This window comes from Echeneis naucrates, chromosome 14 (genome assembly GCF_900963305.1).
Source record: "Echeneis naucrates chromosome 14, fEcheNa1.1, whole genome shotgun sequence".
In the NCBI taxonomy this organism is placed as follows: domain Eukaryota; kingdom Metazoa; phylum Chordata; class Actinopteri; order Carangiformes; family Echeneidae; genus Echeneis; species Echeneis naucrates.
This window is the reverse complement of record NC_042524.1, coordinates 14022473-14039648: the sequence shown is the minus strand read 5'-3', so window position 1 is coordinate 14039648 and position 17176 is coordinate 14022473. Positions and strand designations below refer to the sequence as shown.

The 17176-nt window shown below is 39.0% G+C and overlaps 1 protein-coding gene across 1 annotated transcript; it reads left to right on the top strand.

Annotated features, from left to right (window-relative positions):
* The first annotated feature begins 201 nt into the window (after window positions 1-201).
* Window positions 202-16914, top strand: msna (moesin a). The gene is made up of 13 exons (XM_029519361.1): window positions 202-496; window positions 7737-7820; window positions 8820-8915; window positions 9042-9316; window positions 9446-9529; window positions 9799-9945; window positions 10115-10211; window positions 10304-10467; window positions 10973-11103; window positions 11223-11383; window positions 11514-11606; window positions 13813-14043; window positions 14426-16914. Exons 1-13 carry the CDS (start codon window positions 485-487, stop codon window positions 14588-14590), a joined length of 1740 nt encoding a protein of 579 aa, XP_029375221.1. The 5' UTR covers window positions 202-484; the 3' UTR covers window positions 14591-16914.
* Window positions 16915-17176: the final 262 nt, after the last annotated feature.

Here is a 17176-nt window from a genome sequence, read left to right as displayed (position 1 = left end):
CTAGTAGCCTAGTTATTTTGAAATAAAAAGATCTGTCACCGGGTTATTGTATGATGTGTCTGCCGGGGAAGCGCGAGTACGGTGGCCGGGAGGAAGGACGAGGCAGCAGCCATGATGATGCGGCGGCTGCTGCAGGCGGAGTCTGCTGCTCTGAACAGTCTCTGAGTCTGGCTGACTGCTGTCCTGTCATCGGCATGGGTGTGGTTTTGCAGTGAGTGGTACCGTTAGCAGGAAATCAAGCCAGTCCATTTCACTTCGAGGCGAAACAAAGAAAAAGATCCATTGAGCAGCTCCCGGTTGGAAGTCGCTCTCCGTGGTCAAGATTAAAGCAGCGTTTGTCTCCTCCGGACAGGAGGGCGGTAGTTTGGCGCCCGTTGATCTCATGGAAAAAAGTTTTTTCTTGATCTCGCTAACTGCTCGTCTGATTTATTAACTTTTTTTTTTTTTTTAATAAACCCCGAACCTGACCACAAAGAAAGGAAAGATGCCGAAAACGGTAAGGCTGAAAAGTCCATTAACGCTATCTGAATAAACCACATCTTATCGTTGTCTCATTCTGCTATTTCCTCAACGCGTTCATTGGGCCTGGATGTTTGACTGGAGCTTAGTAATGAGATAAAATGAGCTTAATGGCCTCCCCGCTGTTAATCGTGCTCTTTTAAAATCAGTTACATCGCTTCAAACTCATCGAGGATGCCTCGGGTACTTTCCGTTAGTTGTGTGCGCGTGCGCGCTCCCGCCTGTGTCTTCATTAAAATTAGCGCCTTTAATCGGATCCATCTCTCAGACCTGCAGGCTGGGTGCATTATTAAAAGCCTCACTACGAGCTTTTGTGGACAAATGAAGACCCTAAAGTCCCCTTTAGAGAAGGGTGGGGGGTTGGAGCCGGAGCCGCTCCGTGGCCTGCTGTTTGCAGTAGCGGGCCGGCTAGTCCTCCCAAGGCCTCCTCTCCTCAGCTCCAACTCGGAGGGATCTGAAGTGTCATTCAGGCCAGCTGGGCTGCTCAAATCTGGAGAAAATGGAGGCAAACTTCAAATGGGGATATGGCATGTGAGGAGACACTTAGAGCTGTTATCACCAGCCACCACTGATAAGAAGAGGGACAAGATTTGGCTCCAAGCTGTCTTATCAAATGAAGAAGCACCCACAGCCAGGGAACAGATTTGTGCGGGTGGGCTTGGGCTCTGAACAAAGAAGGAAAGTGAAAGGCACTGCACACAGACTCGAGCTAAATTAAGGTTTGTGAAAGGCCCATTGGTGCCATCGGTGGCCAACCAAAGGGAAAGTGGCTTCTAACCCCTCTGTTTGGCCCTGGTGTTGGTGTGGTTTGGAGCCTTTTCAAATTTGAAGGTAATATAGAGAGCGAGGGGTGTGAGTGCAGACAATCCTCTTATCCACAGATGGCTTTCAGCTATGATGCCCACAGTCGTATCTGTGTACAATAAAATGAACATTATGGCACAAAAAGGATAATAAAAAGGCATTTTGTACATATGCACTTATGCTTATGCTTTTCCACATTTTATCCCACATTATAAAACCTATTGTATTTTTGTCCAGCCCAAAATGTGCTCCAGTGTGGTTTCAGGTATTTTTTTTAGAGCTTTGACTGAGTAAATATCTGACTGATAATGAAAGTATATGTCCATGTATAACTACTGACTTTAAAAATAATGGCAACTGACTTATGATCTCCTCCCCTACAGATTACAAACAGAAATGGCACTATGGGTTGTACCGGGCCTCTTCCTCCAGTATTGTTTCTGCTAGTACTTCCTTGACATTTTTCCTGGCTGTTAACCAAAAAAGAAAAAAAAAAAAGTTAGCATCCTGGTATTTGAAGCATTTGCCACCCCCAACTTTCCTAAAGGAATTCCTCTAATCATACTGGCATTTAAAACTGATATGAGAGATGTCTTTATGGAATTGGTTTGCTTAATAATCAGAATCATAGAAGTGAAGCAGGGACACGGTGAGTCTCAACATCAGCAGAGTAGCATCTTACAGTGTACTGTATGTGCAGCAGCTTCTGCAGTAACGTCTGGTGTCTGGGATCAGTGGGCCCTGTAGATGGTGTAGAGCAAGCAGCAAAATAAACCTGGGTAATGGATGATAATAGAAAAGGGTCACAGGATATGAAAGACAATAAGATTTATATTCAATAATTAGTGACGTATGATGTTCTGCCATTGGCAAAAATATAAAATAGGGAGCCATAAGAGTGATTTTTATTTTATTTTATTTTATTTTTTCTTCTCCATTTTATGCCCCTTGCCAAATATATTAGAATATCAGGTGTTGTATTGCAAAATGAGCTTGGATGGATCTGAGGGTTTGTGAAACGGTTCATCTTGAGACCTGTTTTTGCAAAGTTCAGTGATCTGTTTCCCTTAGTAAACCTTGCTGTGCCGTGTGAATATGCAATTGACAAAGCATGTGAAAGAAGGAAGCTAAACACATTGATTCAGCAAATACTCCAAACCTCACTCCGCACCCAGTGAAAGTTGTTTTCCCAATTTCTAGACACATCCACAACACAGTGGTTCAAGGAATAAAAGATTCATGGCTTACAAAATACTTTTTGCAATTACTGTTTTGATACACTGAGTTTTTTCAAACACAGTATATTTATTCAGTGTTACAGTTAAATATAAAATCCTCAGTGTTTCTCAAAAGCTGTAATTATTGAGAAAGTCTGCCTTTGCTGGACTCCACTTGGCAGTCCTTCAATTTCCCAAGGAAGTCATGTTGTGACTCAAGGTTTCTGCACTTACATCAGTTCCTTTCTGGTAATTTCCTCGCCTGCAACCTTATATGGACATTCACATCATGGTCGAGCTGGTCTCCTCCCTGCTTCCCCTAGTGTGGTCCTCAGATGCCATGCTCCACTTTAGATTGCATTACAGCAGTGCAACAAGTTAAGGACTTGTATGTGTATGTGTTTATCAGAGGCTTAGGTGTTACTTTACATTATAATGGAGCACTTTTAGGTGCTGTTGTGACCTGTCACACATTATTATCTGCTTGATAAAGGAAGCAATTTACATTCTGAATAGGGAATAAGCTCAAAAATATTCTGCTTTGGTTTTATTGCTAAAATCTGACCTTATGATGTACAAAAATATGTATTTTCCAGTTTAATGATCTGCATTGCTGATTGGACCGTTTTAACGATTGAACCATTTCAGTGTTAGCAAACAATTAGGTTGTTTTTGAGCCAGTTTGTCATTGTTAAGAATAGGTTAATAATGCTAATCACCTTAACAGCACTTTTATTTTAAAGAAACACTGTATTTTTTTTTAGCATTACTTACCATTTTATCCCATGATGCAGAAATCATTAGAGATGCAGTTTTCTTGTAAGGATATCCAAACCTTCAACAAGTGTGTTTATAGAGAAATGGGAAATGGTAAGTACCAGAGGCATTCCAGCTGGGGATTAAACAAGTCTGTAGAGTACATAGCTGAGCAGATTAGCAGTGTGTAGAGCCAGAGGTGGTGGACAAACTAAAATCAAAACTTCAGTCTGTTTGGAGATAGTGAGGAAAATCTAACTTCTCTCAGTAAGTATTTAATCATTTATTTTCAGAGATGCTGTTGTGTACATTATGCGCGCAGTAAAACAATGGAAGTAGCAAAGCTTTACAGTGAATATTAGCAGCTATGATACTTAATCATCTCATGTTTGTCTTGCTCTGGATCTGTGTATATCTGGGCACCCTTGCCCCAGTTAATTATTTGAGTAAACATTCTACTGGCTTACTATGACATCAAATTGGGCAATGTACTACAAGAATAAATTATTGCTACACAAAATAAACAGAGCAGGTAGTTGCAATGAAAATTTAATGAAACAAAAGGTAACAAAAGGGAAGGAAACAAAAGCATAATTAAATAAAAAGGAGGACCTTCTTTTCATAACAAAGAGTTTGATCTCCAAGGGAAGGCTACACGTCATTAGAATACAGGCCAATGTGCCCAGCAAGTTCTTGAAAGTCCAGGCACCATAGTCACCATGAATAGCAGAAGAAGTGTTATCGAACAGGGAAAAAAACTACTAGAGGGTAAATGCATAGGTCAGATTGATGTCAGTCTGTCGAGGAAATCACAATCTTTTGAGTACAATAACCCAATTTTTCTGCAAAAAGTTTAAATGCATCAGGGAAACACAAAAACAAGAATTAGGACAACTAGTCTGAGAAACTCCCCCACACTGCAATTTTAAGTACAAACAAGATAATATTAACAACTAGATGTACATGGTAGGAGACGCTGAAGGTTGTCTCTGATTTGTGTATCTTTTATTAAAAACAAGCAAGTTATATAATTATGCTTATGGTAACATTTAGTAAGCTTAAGAAACATTAGTCGTGGGAAACTGCTCTGAAAGACCTCTCGCATTTACATGGAAGGCCCCCCACAAAGAAAGAAACCTCTTTTCTATCCTGCCACTTCCTGTAAAGCCTCATTTAAATTAACTAACCCTAGTCACATCTTTACTCGTGTTTTCACAAGTGAGTAGTTTAGTTGGTTTGTTGGGTTTAAAAAAAAAAGAACATTTCTGCATATGTATTTTAGCTCACCCCAAAGTAAGTGTTCCAATTAAGGGTGAATTTTGAAATTGGTTTTAGAGGTAATAAACACGCTCTTTGTCATGCTTTTCACACGACTTCCCCTGCATGTTGGTTCTAAGCACTATATCAAGGCTGTTATGTTGTGATTAACTCAGGATATATTAACCATCACATTTTCCCATATTTTCACACTTAATATTCAGCTTTACCTGAAGTGTTAGATACATGCTGCTGGCTGTGACAAATATACAGTTTTGGTGTCATGTACTAACTGCATGATTTATCAACAATGTTCAAACATAACTAAAGCTTTGGATTCTTACTTTATGTACCTAAATTATCATATATTTTCTGCGCTGTTCAGTCCACAGTTTGTATTTCAGGTTAGCAGTGAATCTGGCAGGGCTAGATTGGCAGCCTGGTTGCTATGGTTTTTAGGGTGGATCCATTGTTGAGGACTTGTTGTCTTTATTTGCTGACCATGTAATGTTATTGATAGAATGACTCTGATATGTCAACTATAATGCTTGTTAGAAGATTTGCTGCCGTGCTCAACTGATAACACATTAAGCAGTTTTGGACTTTTCTGGAGACCAGGGATGGTAAAGTCAAATTATCAGCATGAGGGAGTATCTGTAAACCACGCAATAACTTGGCAACTGGTAACTTATTTGTTGTCTTTAGTTGGAGGGTTTGTTGCTGCGCCCAGCAGAATTAGATAGCATTGGCATGGCAGCAGTGTACGCTCGCTGGTTGAATGCTGGGATTTCACTTGCTCTCTGTGAAAATATTTGTCCCTGTCAAAAGGTTTCTGTTACATACAGCATAGTCATTTTCTTTTTAATATAAAAGGACTGGTCCCAAATGTATAATATTGAATCAGAGTGGCTCTCATCAGATAAAAATAGTGAACTAAACAGTATTACTGTCACTTTCTATGATGGGTTGTTCTGTATCTATAAAACACCTTTAAATCACGTGTTTCAGCAGTTTCGCTTCCTCTCTGGCAGGATAACCTGAGGGATTGCCTAGGGTTCAGTCTTGGGTTAAATTAACCATCTAAATATAATTATATAACATGTTCCACTTCTTACAAATGATATTTATTGCTTTAAATGTTTCTCCTAGTCAATCATATAACTCTTATCTTTTAAATTTCTAGCCTTCCTCCACCAGCAGATTTAATTCAACAACACTTTCAGAATTGCGACATATAAAAACTTTCGTGGCTGTAATTAAACTCATGTTAAGTGTTGACTAAGAGGGCAGATTTGTGACTTATATGGATTGTTAACCATGCTAAAAACAAGGCTCTATCGAAGGGTAAGTAGGTGCGCCTTTTGGTCAGTGCATCCTCTAGGTTCATCACATTGGTCCAGGCTGAAATACGTTGACAACTTGAATGGTGTACTGTCATTCAAGGGATTGTTAAACTAAATCCTAGACAGTTTGTTGGATTATCTTGAAATTAGACATGAAGCTGTTTATTTTAAATATTGGCTGTAGTGTTTGTGGTGCAGGGCTTAAGAACTTTTCACTGCTCTTCGGGTAGTTGACTTGAGAACATCATATTATGTCTGGTGATAAGCAATGAAGTGAAGAGTTAGTTCATAAGTCAAAAGTCATTCATACTATGAGTAGAGGAAATAAGACCTTTTATGCAAAATTTTTATAGTATTATAAAACTTTCTGGAAATTTGGCTTTTTATATCCAGCTAAATGTTTAGCTTGTTAATATTTGAGGAAATATTGGTTGAGTACTGCTTTGCTGTGATGGAAATCGAAGATTAAATCATAAAAACATGGCAGGATGGCCAGAGGCGGTTTTTGAGTATGTGCTACTAATAGCATTTTAAGTGTCTTTGAATTCTGGCCATGAGGGACACACCCTAGCCATGCAGAAAATGTAAAAACGTGGTTCCTTTTTCAAGCAAGATTAGCCATTCTGACTCAGGAAATGAAACTGCTTGAACCTAAAGAAGTTTGGGTGTGAACTCTATTCTGACCTGTTAGAAAATGTGTTCACAGAAATTTAGAGCCCGTTTAAAGACAAGATGCATCTCAATATTATTGCTGCTGTGTGTAGGCCCAGACTGCAGGTTTGCCTCCAGCTTAAACTGCTGGTGATGACATTAAGTGACAGAGGGGAAAGTGTCCTGAGCAGTAAATGGGGTCCTGCTGACATGAATGGGAAAGAACGCAACTCTAATCAGCCCCACAACTGGGAAATAATGCATACCATTGTTTGGGGCAGGCGTGGGCCCCAGCCTGCACAGCTATTTCCCAATAGACATGCATGCTGCTGTTCTCGTCATCTAAGGGACAGAATATGAGAAATGTCTACAAAGTCAGTTTCCTTAGGACAGAAATAGATTTTTTTGTCCTTGTTGGGGGAAATTCTGAGGTTACATAAATATATTCAACTTTCGATGTCAAATTGTGAAATCTACAAACAATTTCCAGTCACTTAAATAAGAGGAGCCTCACTGGCTAAATAAGCAAAATGTGTTACCTGATGGGGAAACAGACCTATTTCACAGTCTGTTTTTCTTTCATTTTGCTACAGCAGGTAGCTTAGCAGAAGGCTGACAAGTTGCATGAAACATAGCAGGATATAGACGACTCTCAAGAGAGCTCAGTGCTCAGCAGCAGTGGCTCAGCCACCAGAGGATGTGGTTATTTCCTGTAGATAAGTTCTATACTGAGACACAGCTAGAATGGCACATCTGTTGTGTATAGTGTGGAACCAAGAGACTCGTCATGAATTCTGCAAATAATCAAATCTGAATAATGAAAGATCAGTGGCTGATTTGACTGTTGAGTAACCCTGTTCTCCAACAGATAAAGCCCATGAAAAATGTCAGTGCACCTCATGCAGTAGATTTTAAATGTGTATTATGTTGTGGAGTGCTGACAACAGATCGGGATGATGCTCTTATGCCAGATTGGTTTTTATAGTGTATGAAGTTAAGCAATCTTCAAAAAGACCAATTTATCTGGGACACAAGCGCCAGTAATCTCCTGATCTCACCAGGAGTAATTAAGACACAATAATGAGACATTTGATTTTTGCCCATATGTATGAGGTGTTTTAACCTCCCTTTTCCAGGATGGTGTCTGCGTGTAAAAGTGTCTAATTTTTCTAATTGTTTTCTTCTTCAGATTAGTGTAAGAGTCACCACAATGGATGCTGAACTGGAGTTCGCCATTCAGGCCAATACAACCGGAAAGCAGCTCTTTGACCAGGTATGAGAAATTGCTCACTAGCAACTAGTGTTACTTTTCAAAAACAATTACATATTTTTTAATCCAGTGATTCAGTGGGTGTGCCATGAAGGATTGTCCAATTTTACCTGATTGGTATTTTAAGGCTTGGAGTGCCGGTCGGGTGAGGTTGGGTGGTCTTTCTCGCAGCGTGCCTATGTGCTGTGGCACAGCGGTTGGGAATCACTGTTTTAATCAAACTGAAGCTGAAGTTATTCTCCTCATTATTATTTCCTAGATTTTGTTTGGTCTAACTACGGTATAATCACTATATTTAGGGTGAAGCTGTAGATGTGTATGCAAAAGACATTTAATAAGACAGAAAGATAGAAATTCTCACTTTGAATTTTAAAAATCTATTCTAAAAATGTCCTTTTTATATTCTATAATTTATTCATCATCATTGTTTTTCATCACCTGGGCAATTTTTGAATTTTTGGTTCCAACAAAGTCCTTTTCTTTGTCAATGCAATGTGTTTTTCTGCTGTGATGTTTGTAAGAGTGCGTGAAAGTAACAATAATAATTTTTAATCTATTAATACTGGCAGAGCATCAGAGACTACAGTTTCTCTGTGCTTAAATTGATGTCATCTTTTCTTCGACCAACATTCTATGAGAGACAGAAGATTTAGAAAAATTGTAAATGAAAATGTATTGTAATTGTAAATTCATCAATTAAATTATAATTGAAATAAGAAACAAAATTAGTATCATTTTTGTTTGCTATGGAGTGGAAGGCACAATAGTTCTTTATTCATTAATTCATCTTCGACTGCATGCATGTCTTTGGATGGTGGGATGAATCTGGAGTACCCACAGGTAACCCACCCACCACAGGGAGAACATGCAAACTCCACACAGAAAGGCCCCAGGCCGGGAACCAAACCCACAACCTTCCTGTTGTGAGGCAGCAGCGCTAACCACTATGCTGCCATGCTGCCTAACAATAGCTCTGATTTTGTTTTGTTTGTTTGTTTTTAGGTTGTTAAGACCATTGGACTGCGGGAGGTTTGGTACTTTGGACTCCAATATCAGGACACAAAAGGTTTCTCTACATGGCTCAAGCTCAATAAGAAGGTGAGCTCATCAGTATTTTTACATGACTTTCCCTCCATTCTGTCAAGGCTGAACTACCCTGTGAAACTGAAGTCTATTTACAGGACCGTGACCACTACCCCTCAACCGTGTCATGATTTATTTTAGGTGACAGCCCAGGATGTGAGGAAGGAAAGTCCACTCCTGTTTAAGTTCCGTGCCAAATTTTACCCCGAAGATGTGTCAGAGGAGTTAATCCAGGACGCCACGCAGCGGCTGTTCTTCCTGCAGGTGAAAGAGGGGATCTTGAATGACGACATTTACTGTCCTCCAGAGACAGCAGTTCTCCTGGCCTCCTATGCAGTCCAGGCCAAGTATGCTGACTACAATAAGGAAGTCCACACACCAGGCTATCTGTCCAGTGAACAGCTGCTCCCTCAGAGGTAACACAGGTTTAGTCATCATGCCAGGTCTGACCAGTAACATCAGTTGTCACCTCTTAGATAGTATGTGTATGTCTGCTGTGTATTTCTTTGCATGACCTCTGACCCTCAGATGTTTCATTTTCACAGAGTTCTGGACCAGCACAAACTCAACAAGGACCAGTGGGAGGAGAGGATTCAAGTGTGGCATGAAGAGCACAAAGGCATGATGAGGTAACCACTGGCGCACATGTTTGCTTGTTTATGCCTGTTTAGGGTTTCTGCTAAAGTCTCCCTCTTGAGTTAATCAGTCACTGGTCACTGGAGGTTTGAGCAAACACATTGTCCAAATCTAACTCAGCTATAAAAATGTGGGGCTTGAATTTTTGTCTTCATTATTTGATAATTTTGGTTCAGCCTTGCTGCTGCACATCTCACACATCGTTGCCACTTTGAGCTCAGTGTTGTCAGATTGGTAGTTAAAGACTCTTATTTGACCACAGAGAGGAGTCCATGATGGAGTATCTGAAGATTGCTCAAGACCTTGAAATGTATGGAGTCAACTACTTCAACATTAAGAATAAGAAAGGAACAGAACTATGGTTGGGTGTGGATGCATTGGGCCTCAACATATATGAACAGAATGACAAGTAAGTCTTTCTGTTATAGTGTTAACATGTTATGAAAAGTTGTTACAGTTTATTGCTGTTTATAAGTTTATAAGTCCTGTCAATTTAAATGTCGCTGACCCAGCCATTTATTTATTTATTTTATTTTTATTATGTATTTATTTTATCTTTTTTGCACTTGCCTCAACAGAATGACACCCAAAATTGGATTTCCTTGGAGTGAGATAAGGAACATTTCCTTCAATGACAAGAAATTTGTCATTAAACCCATTGACAAGAAAGCACCTGTATGTTAATCCTTCATAACAGCTAGATACAATTAAACAATTGTTATCAAAATCTGAAATTCTTATGATAACCTCTCATGTTGCCGTTTTAGGACTTTGTTTTCTATGCTCCGAGATTGCGTATCAACAAGCGCATTCTGGCTCTCTGCATGGGAAACCATGAGCTGTACATGCGTCGCCGCAAGCCTGACACCATTGAAGTTCAGCAGATGAAGGCTCAGGCTCGGGAGGAGAAGAACCACAAGAAGATGGAGAGGTAAAGGTCATGAGTCGTTGACAGAAAAGTATACAAACATTCTACACAGATTTGATGACTCGCTGGAATCATTGATGCTTTTAACTCAGGAAGTAGCTTACTGTTGTAAAGTTGTATATTCCAGTTGCATATACGGTGGCTGTGAGACTTCAACTCAAGAAAACACAAATAAACGAAACACAAGCAAGTTCGGAAAGCCTCTTTACCAATTTAATAACAAGTGTGGTGTTAATACTCACAACAAAAGAAGTGTTGCTGTTGTCACATTGATGAAGATATATACTTTCTTTGTTTTCTTTTTAATCTTGTGTTTTCTTAAGTTACAGTGCTTTGAGATCTCAGGGCCACTGGAAACAATCTTGTCCTGCATTGTGTAGGATGGTTATAGGCTGTTATAGCTGTGTAAACGAGTGTATCTTTGTGTACCCAGTGTAAAAACTACTTTTAATAAAGCCTCATGATTCCTGTATAATCTTACACATTTTTTATTTTGTGTTTTTGTTAGAGCTCTGTTGGAGAATGAGAAGAGGAAAAGAGAAGTTGCAGAAAAGGAAAAGGAAAAGATTGAAAGGGAAAAGGAGGAGTTGATGGAGCGACTAAAACAGATTGAGGAGCAAACGAAAAAAGCCCAACAAGGTGGGTGAACTATCAAAATACAAGAAAACTCATACTCTCATTAAAGGTGACTGTTTTTTTTTTTCTCCGTGATGTTTACCTGTTGTGCTTCTCTGTTTTTTGTGAATGTGTCTGTGCAGAGCTGGAGGAGCAAACATCAAGGGCCCTGGAGTTAGAGCAGGAGAGGAAGCGAGCACAGGAAGAGGCTGAACGCCTTGAAAATGACCTGAGGGGTGCTGAAGAAGCAAAGATGGCACTGCTGCAGCAGTCAGAGAACCAGATGAAGAACCAAGAGCACCTGGTCAGTTATCAAAAAACAATCCTCTTATTATTAGCATTGAAACTAAAAAAATACATGTGCAGGCTTGATGGTTGAATAGTTACCTGATGCTTGTAACATAATCATTGTCATCCAAATGTTGTCCTTTTAGGCCACAGAGTTGGCTGACCTAACTTCTAAGATTTCCCTCCTGGAGGATGCCAAAAAGAAGAAAGAGGAGGAGGCAGTGCAGTGGCAACAGAAGGTGTGCTATATCATTTCTGTCTTATACTAACCAATAGCTGTCTTCCTTTGATTGCAATGGCAGTTTTTATTCCATATGAAATACACATGAAAAGACATTACGAAAGAAATAGTCACGTTTTAAACAATCATTTTAGTAGATTGTTTAAAACATATAAATGAACTAATTATTTGTGAACAGTCCACTCCTAATTATGAAATGATCTCACATGATTGTATTTATATTTACAACAATGACACAAACTCTGTCGTATCTATGTGATATTCTGCTGATCACATAGCCCCTCCCTTGTGACACAGTGAAGGCAGACATTCCTGGGGTCCTGTTGTTGTGCGTTATTTGGGGGAGGGGTGAAAGCTCCTGGCTTGCCTCATGACTTTTTTGGTAAAAGTAGCGTGCCAACCCAGCCCCCGCTATCAGCCAGTGTGACGCATTCTGTTTGTGGAAGTGATGGCTCGTTTTTTGAGAGAAATCCTGTATAACCCTTTTGCCACATTTTGATATTTTGGTCTGTAAAAGGTGGCCACAGTAGTGGTTGTTAAAGGTCCGGTTGACATTCCAGCGGCTTAGTGCTGGAGTGCCGATTTATACCTTATTTCCTTGCGTATTTTAGTCATTAAAAATACAAATATGAATAAATCATTAATGAAACAACATAAAACAACATCATTCAGTCATTCTTCTTCAACCGCTTATCTGAGGGTGGGATACACCCTGGAGAGGTTACCAGTCCATCACAGGACCAACACACAGACAGACAAACAACCGCTCACAGTCACACTCAGACCTATGGACAATTAACCACCAGTCACCAGTTAACCTGTGCAAACTCCACACAGCAAGGCCCTAGGCCAGAATTGAACCTGCAACAGCATTAACCACTATGGCGCAATGCTGCCCCATAAGACAACATAAAACAGAAAAATCACACGGATACAGAAGTCAGCAGCTTTTCTAGATGACTTTTAGTGGAATGTGAGTTCATTTTTATTTTTTTCTCAATTCTTATTCTGTAATGTAATACATGGTGTCCTGTGATTAATGGGGAAAATTGGCTGTTGTTAGTTTATGTCATAAATTATTTGATGTCATCTCATCAGTCAGAACTCATGATGTGCAGTCAGCATACTGCATACTGCATCTGATTAGTTTTCAGTTCATTTATTAGCATGCTAATGTGCTAAATAAAGATAGTGAACATTAATGGTATTAAACATCCCAAGCATGTAAGCATTATGAATGTGAGCATGCTGCATGAAGCTGTAAGCACCGCTGTGTCAAATGTTGTGCCTGAGTCACATCAGAGATCAGAAATGCATATGTTGAAATTAGGGCTGGGCCATATGGAACAAAATCCTATCACAATATTTCATATCAGTCGATATCGATGGTCAATGTATTACGATATAAATCAAATAACTATTTCTATCAGAAGTTAAACATATGAAATGTACTACAGACCTTGTAGAACTGTATTTCATATACATACAATGATTATATAATAAACTAAAATCTGAACTGACCAGTCAGAAGCTTCAGGTGTTAGGGTTAGGGTTAGGGTTAACCCTAACACAAACAAATCAACAACTAAATTCTTTGGCCAGTTACAAAAAAATAAAATAGGTAATGCAAAATAGAAAAGACTTAAATCTGACCAGTCAACAGCTCGACACAATTTGCAGTGCACACTACTTTGCCTCTTGTCGGACTTTAAATAGCCAAAATATCCCCACACTACCTTTTGGGCCTTGGGCTGTGTCCGTTGGGGTGTCTTCTTCGGGGTCACTGTTGCTCATGTTAATATTTTCTGTAATTTTCACGTATTTCTCTGTCACTTCTAACATACTGGTGGTGTTTAACGTTTAAGCCGGCTGCATCACCTTATCTCTCTCTGTGCATGTCAACCTAGTCTGACCTGGCTGTAACTGTTCCAGCTGCGTGATTGGCTCGGCACGGCGCTATTCTCATTATCATTGTCTGTTCATATTGTCTGTCAAAACATGGATGGAATGAGTTCTATCGACCATGTCTTATATTTATGTCTTACTTCGTGATAATTATCGTTATCGTTTTATCGCTCAGCCCTAGTGGAACTATATATACATAACATTTATAAATTCACTAGTGGAGACTAGTGGACTGCTTTTGTTAACAATGTGGATGTAAATGCACCCCACAATCACCACATTATTCTGTGTTCCCTCAGGCAACCATGGTGCAGGATGACCTGGAGAGGACCAAAGAAGAGCTTAAAAACAAAATGATGTCAGCTCATGTTCAGGAGCCCCTGAACGCAGAGAACGAGCACGATGAGAATGACGAGAGCAGTGCTGAGGCCAGTGCTGAGTTAACAGCTGCTGCTACGTACAAGGACCGCAGTGAAGAGGAGCGCATGACCGAGGCTGAGAAGAACGAACGTTTGCAGAAGCATCTACTTGTAAGTTTCTGATATCTTGTACAAGCTCCAGTAGATCCATCAATAAATGATTGGGCTGAAAGATCAGAAGGCTAATCTCAGCAGTTTTGATCCAATAGGACATGTTTTGATATAAACCCTTATGATGAAGTAAATCGTACTACAGAATCAAATAAACATGCACAGTGGCCCCACAGAGCCCTTTTGCTGCCACATTAGCACAACCGAACTATAAGTGCTGTGCTCTGAACGCTCAGAATATCAGGGACAATTACAATTGTGAAGGTGAAACCAGGCAAAAGTCATCATCTCTTATTGATTTCACTTTTGATGCACGCATGTATTTTGCACCTACAGAGTTGGCAAAGAGTCGGTTTATTAATACTGTGACTTCTATTTGTAGGCTTTAAGCTCAGAGTTGGCCAATGCTCGGGACGAGACCAAGAAAACGGTGAATGACATCATCCATGCAGAGAACATGAGGGCCGGAAGAGACAAGTACAAGACCCTCCGGCAGATTCGGTCAGGAAACACCAAACAGCGTATTGATGAGTTTGAATGCATGTGATGTATGCATTTGCCAATGCAAAAGCCCGCACAGCTGGGCCTTTCTGCCTGGACTGCAGTCCTGCCTCATTCAAGCTGTTTTCTCTGTACGCAAATAAATCAGTTCCACATTATGAAATGGCTGGACAAGCACAACACAATGTACAAATATGGATCAGAAAAATTCCATTTGTTATTGTTTCTAACTTTGAATTTAGGCAAGTCACTGGTTGAAAAGGGACATACTGTATTTTATTAGTACATTCCTGACAATGGGTTTATGTAGCATTTTAGCAATGGGCTCAAGCCTGATTTCATGACACAATGAGTTAACATTTTCATCTTTCGATCTATATATATTTCTGTCACATTTTTCGATCATGATTTCAAATTAAAAGGCTCCTTTTCAATTCAAATGTAAGCTTAAACATATTTCTGATGCGCAACAGTTTGTCACAGCAAGCTGCGTTTTTACAGACAATAATATTTCTCCCATCATGCATTGCCCATAGTTTTAAGCAAGTGCGCTGTAATCTTAACATATGATGACTATGAATTTTCTGGTTGGAGCTATATTTTATTTACCTTTCCATTGACTCTAATCAGGATTTGCTTTTACATCTATTACAGTATTTACACCCCACTCACAATGTGACAGAAAAAAATTAAGTTTAATTTTGCTTTCAAATCTCTGAACAAGATCAAGCACATGAATTTCATATTTGGCTATAAATCACCACTGAAAAACACTGAATTAACTTTTTAAAAAAAACCTAAGCCTAAATTTCATGTTTTCTATGTAGATTTTTTTTTTAAATGAGTCTTTGCATTTAAAGTTCAAACCAAACCTTTTTTTGCCTCCATACTCGACAGAACTGAGGCTGAAAGTTTACCTGCAAAATCAAATAATATATTGATTTTCCTTATCTGTGTCCACATCTATGAAAACAGATTCCAATGATTTCTTCAAAATGAGTGTAAATCAGCCTCTTCATCAGTTCAAGTCAGCTCTCTGTTAAAATATCCTACAGTAACCTACAGTACAGGGTATTCAAAGATGATTTTACCTGTTTTATCTTTATTTAGGTATTAACACTTGTCATCAGTGAAGATGTTTGATAATCAATCAACACAATAATTTTTTTTTTCAATCACTATAACAAAATCATTTTAGGAAATAGAGTACAACTATCACGTGTCATGTTGGAGCTTTGTGAATGAATAAAACAGTGAAGGTGAAATTTGGGTTTTAATCTAAACTGCTCAGTCTTGTCGTCTTCATAGAATTTGATGCTTAAAATAGAATGATTTTGATAAACATGCACTGGAAAGTTTACTTTAAAAACTGATTCACAGAATATGTACTGTCCCAGAAGGGCACGCTTTCCAATACATGCATTATTGATATTGATAGGCTGTATGTATTTAATTTAATACATTTGTGTATTTTGTAATTGGGATTTTTCAGATATGATAAAATGATGTTGGGTGCATAAAAGGACACCTCTGAGGATATTTTTGTATTGTACAAGTACTTGCCAAGTACAACAGCTTTTTGGTCAATGAAGTGCATTTTGAAAATAGTTTTTTGTTCTTAGCTAACTGAACAGCGCTCTGCTGTGGTTGTATGATGAAGGAACAAGCAACACCCAGAGGTGATAGGACTAATGAAAAGTCAGATGCTCCATTCATTCATATTAATGGAAAGTTGCTGAGGGCAGGAAATGTCCCATGAATGGAAATAATAAACCAGGACATTTTGCATAAAAATGAACACAACATACTTCTTTGTGCCATTACATTTCAGTATTCATACATGCAGAGGGTTTTGCTTGTTCATAGATTTTTAGAATTTAGTGTTGGAAAGATTTATTTACACAATTTTGCAAGTTCAAAGTAAAAGTATTTTAGTGATAAGCATTTCTTTTATCTTATTTTCATGTTTTTTATGGACATTTGCCATTTGTACAAGGATGCATTTTGATATAGAGTGTTTTGCCCATTGTTGCGTGTAGTTGTTGTATTTGCCATGAAATATAAAATGCAGTTTTTGCTCTTTTGGATACCTTTCCATGCCTTTGACAGTAACTCATATTACGCTGCACTGAATATTCTACCTGAAGCACCATGTATTGATGGCCTTCCTTTATGAAGTATCAAGTATAATTTGAACTCATCATGTGTGATAAAGAAATGAATTAAAAGATGCTACCCAATATCTCGTGAATAAAAAAGGACAAACATTTTTGATATTGTAAATTGACAGTGCCTTGCCCACATTACTCATCAGATCTTGCTGCTTGAAGTCTTCCTTTCACGAATGAATAAAAATTGGATTAAACTGCCTCTTCCTCTCCTGTATTTTATTACTAGTACACATATATCTGCAATATCTGAAGTAATGGAGAGAGTTAGATTTATGCCATGTCTCATTTATATGGAGAGGACCATGCATAGCAGCCAGGTTGGGGTAAGGGCTGACGGACAGCAGGAGCAGCAGCTGGCTTCACTTTCTATGTTGCGGACTATTTGGATTAATCCTCACGTTAGATTAACATGCATGGATTTTCTTGTATCAGCTCTGTGTTACAGGAATCCCAGACTTCTA

What these genes read in the sequence shown, in the direction of transcription:
- msna (XM_029519361.1), top strand. An exon ending in GAAAGCAGCTCTTTGACCAG is followed by an intron (nt 7,821 to 8,819) that starts GTATGAGAAATT and finishes GTTTGTTTTTAG; the next exon opens with GTTGTTAAGACCATTGGACT. An exon ending in TGAAGAACCAAGAGCACCTG is followed by an intron (nt 11,384 to 11,513) that starts GTCAGTTATCAA and finishes TTGTCCTTTTAG; the next exon opens with GCCACAGAGTTGGCTGACCT.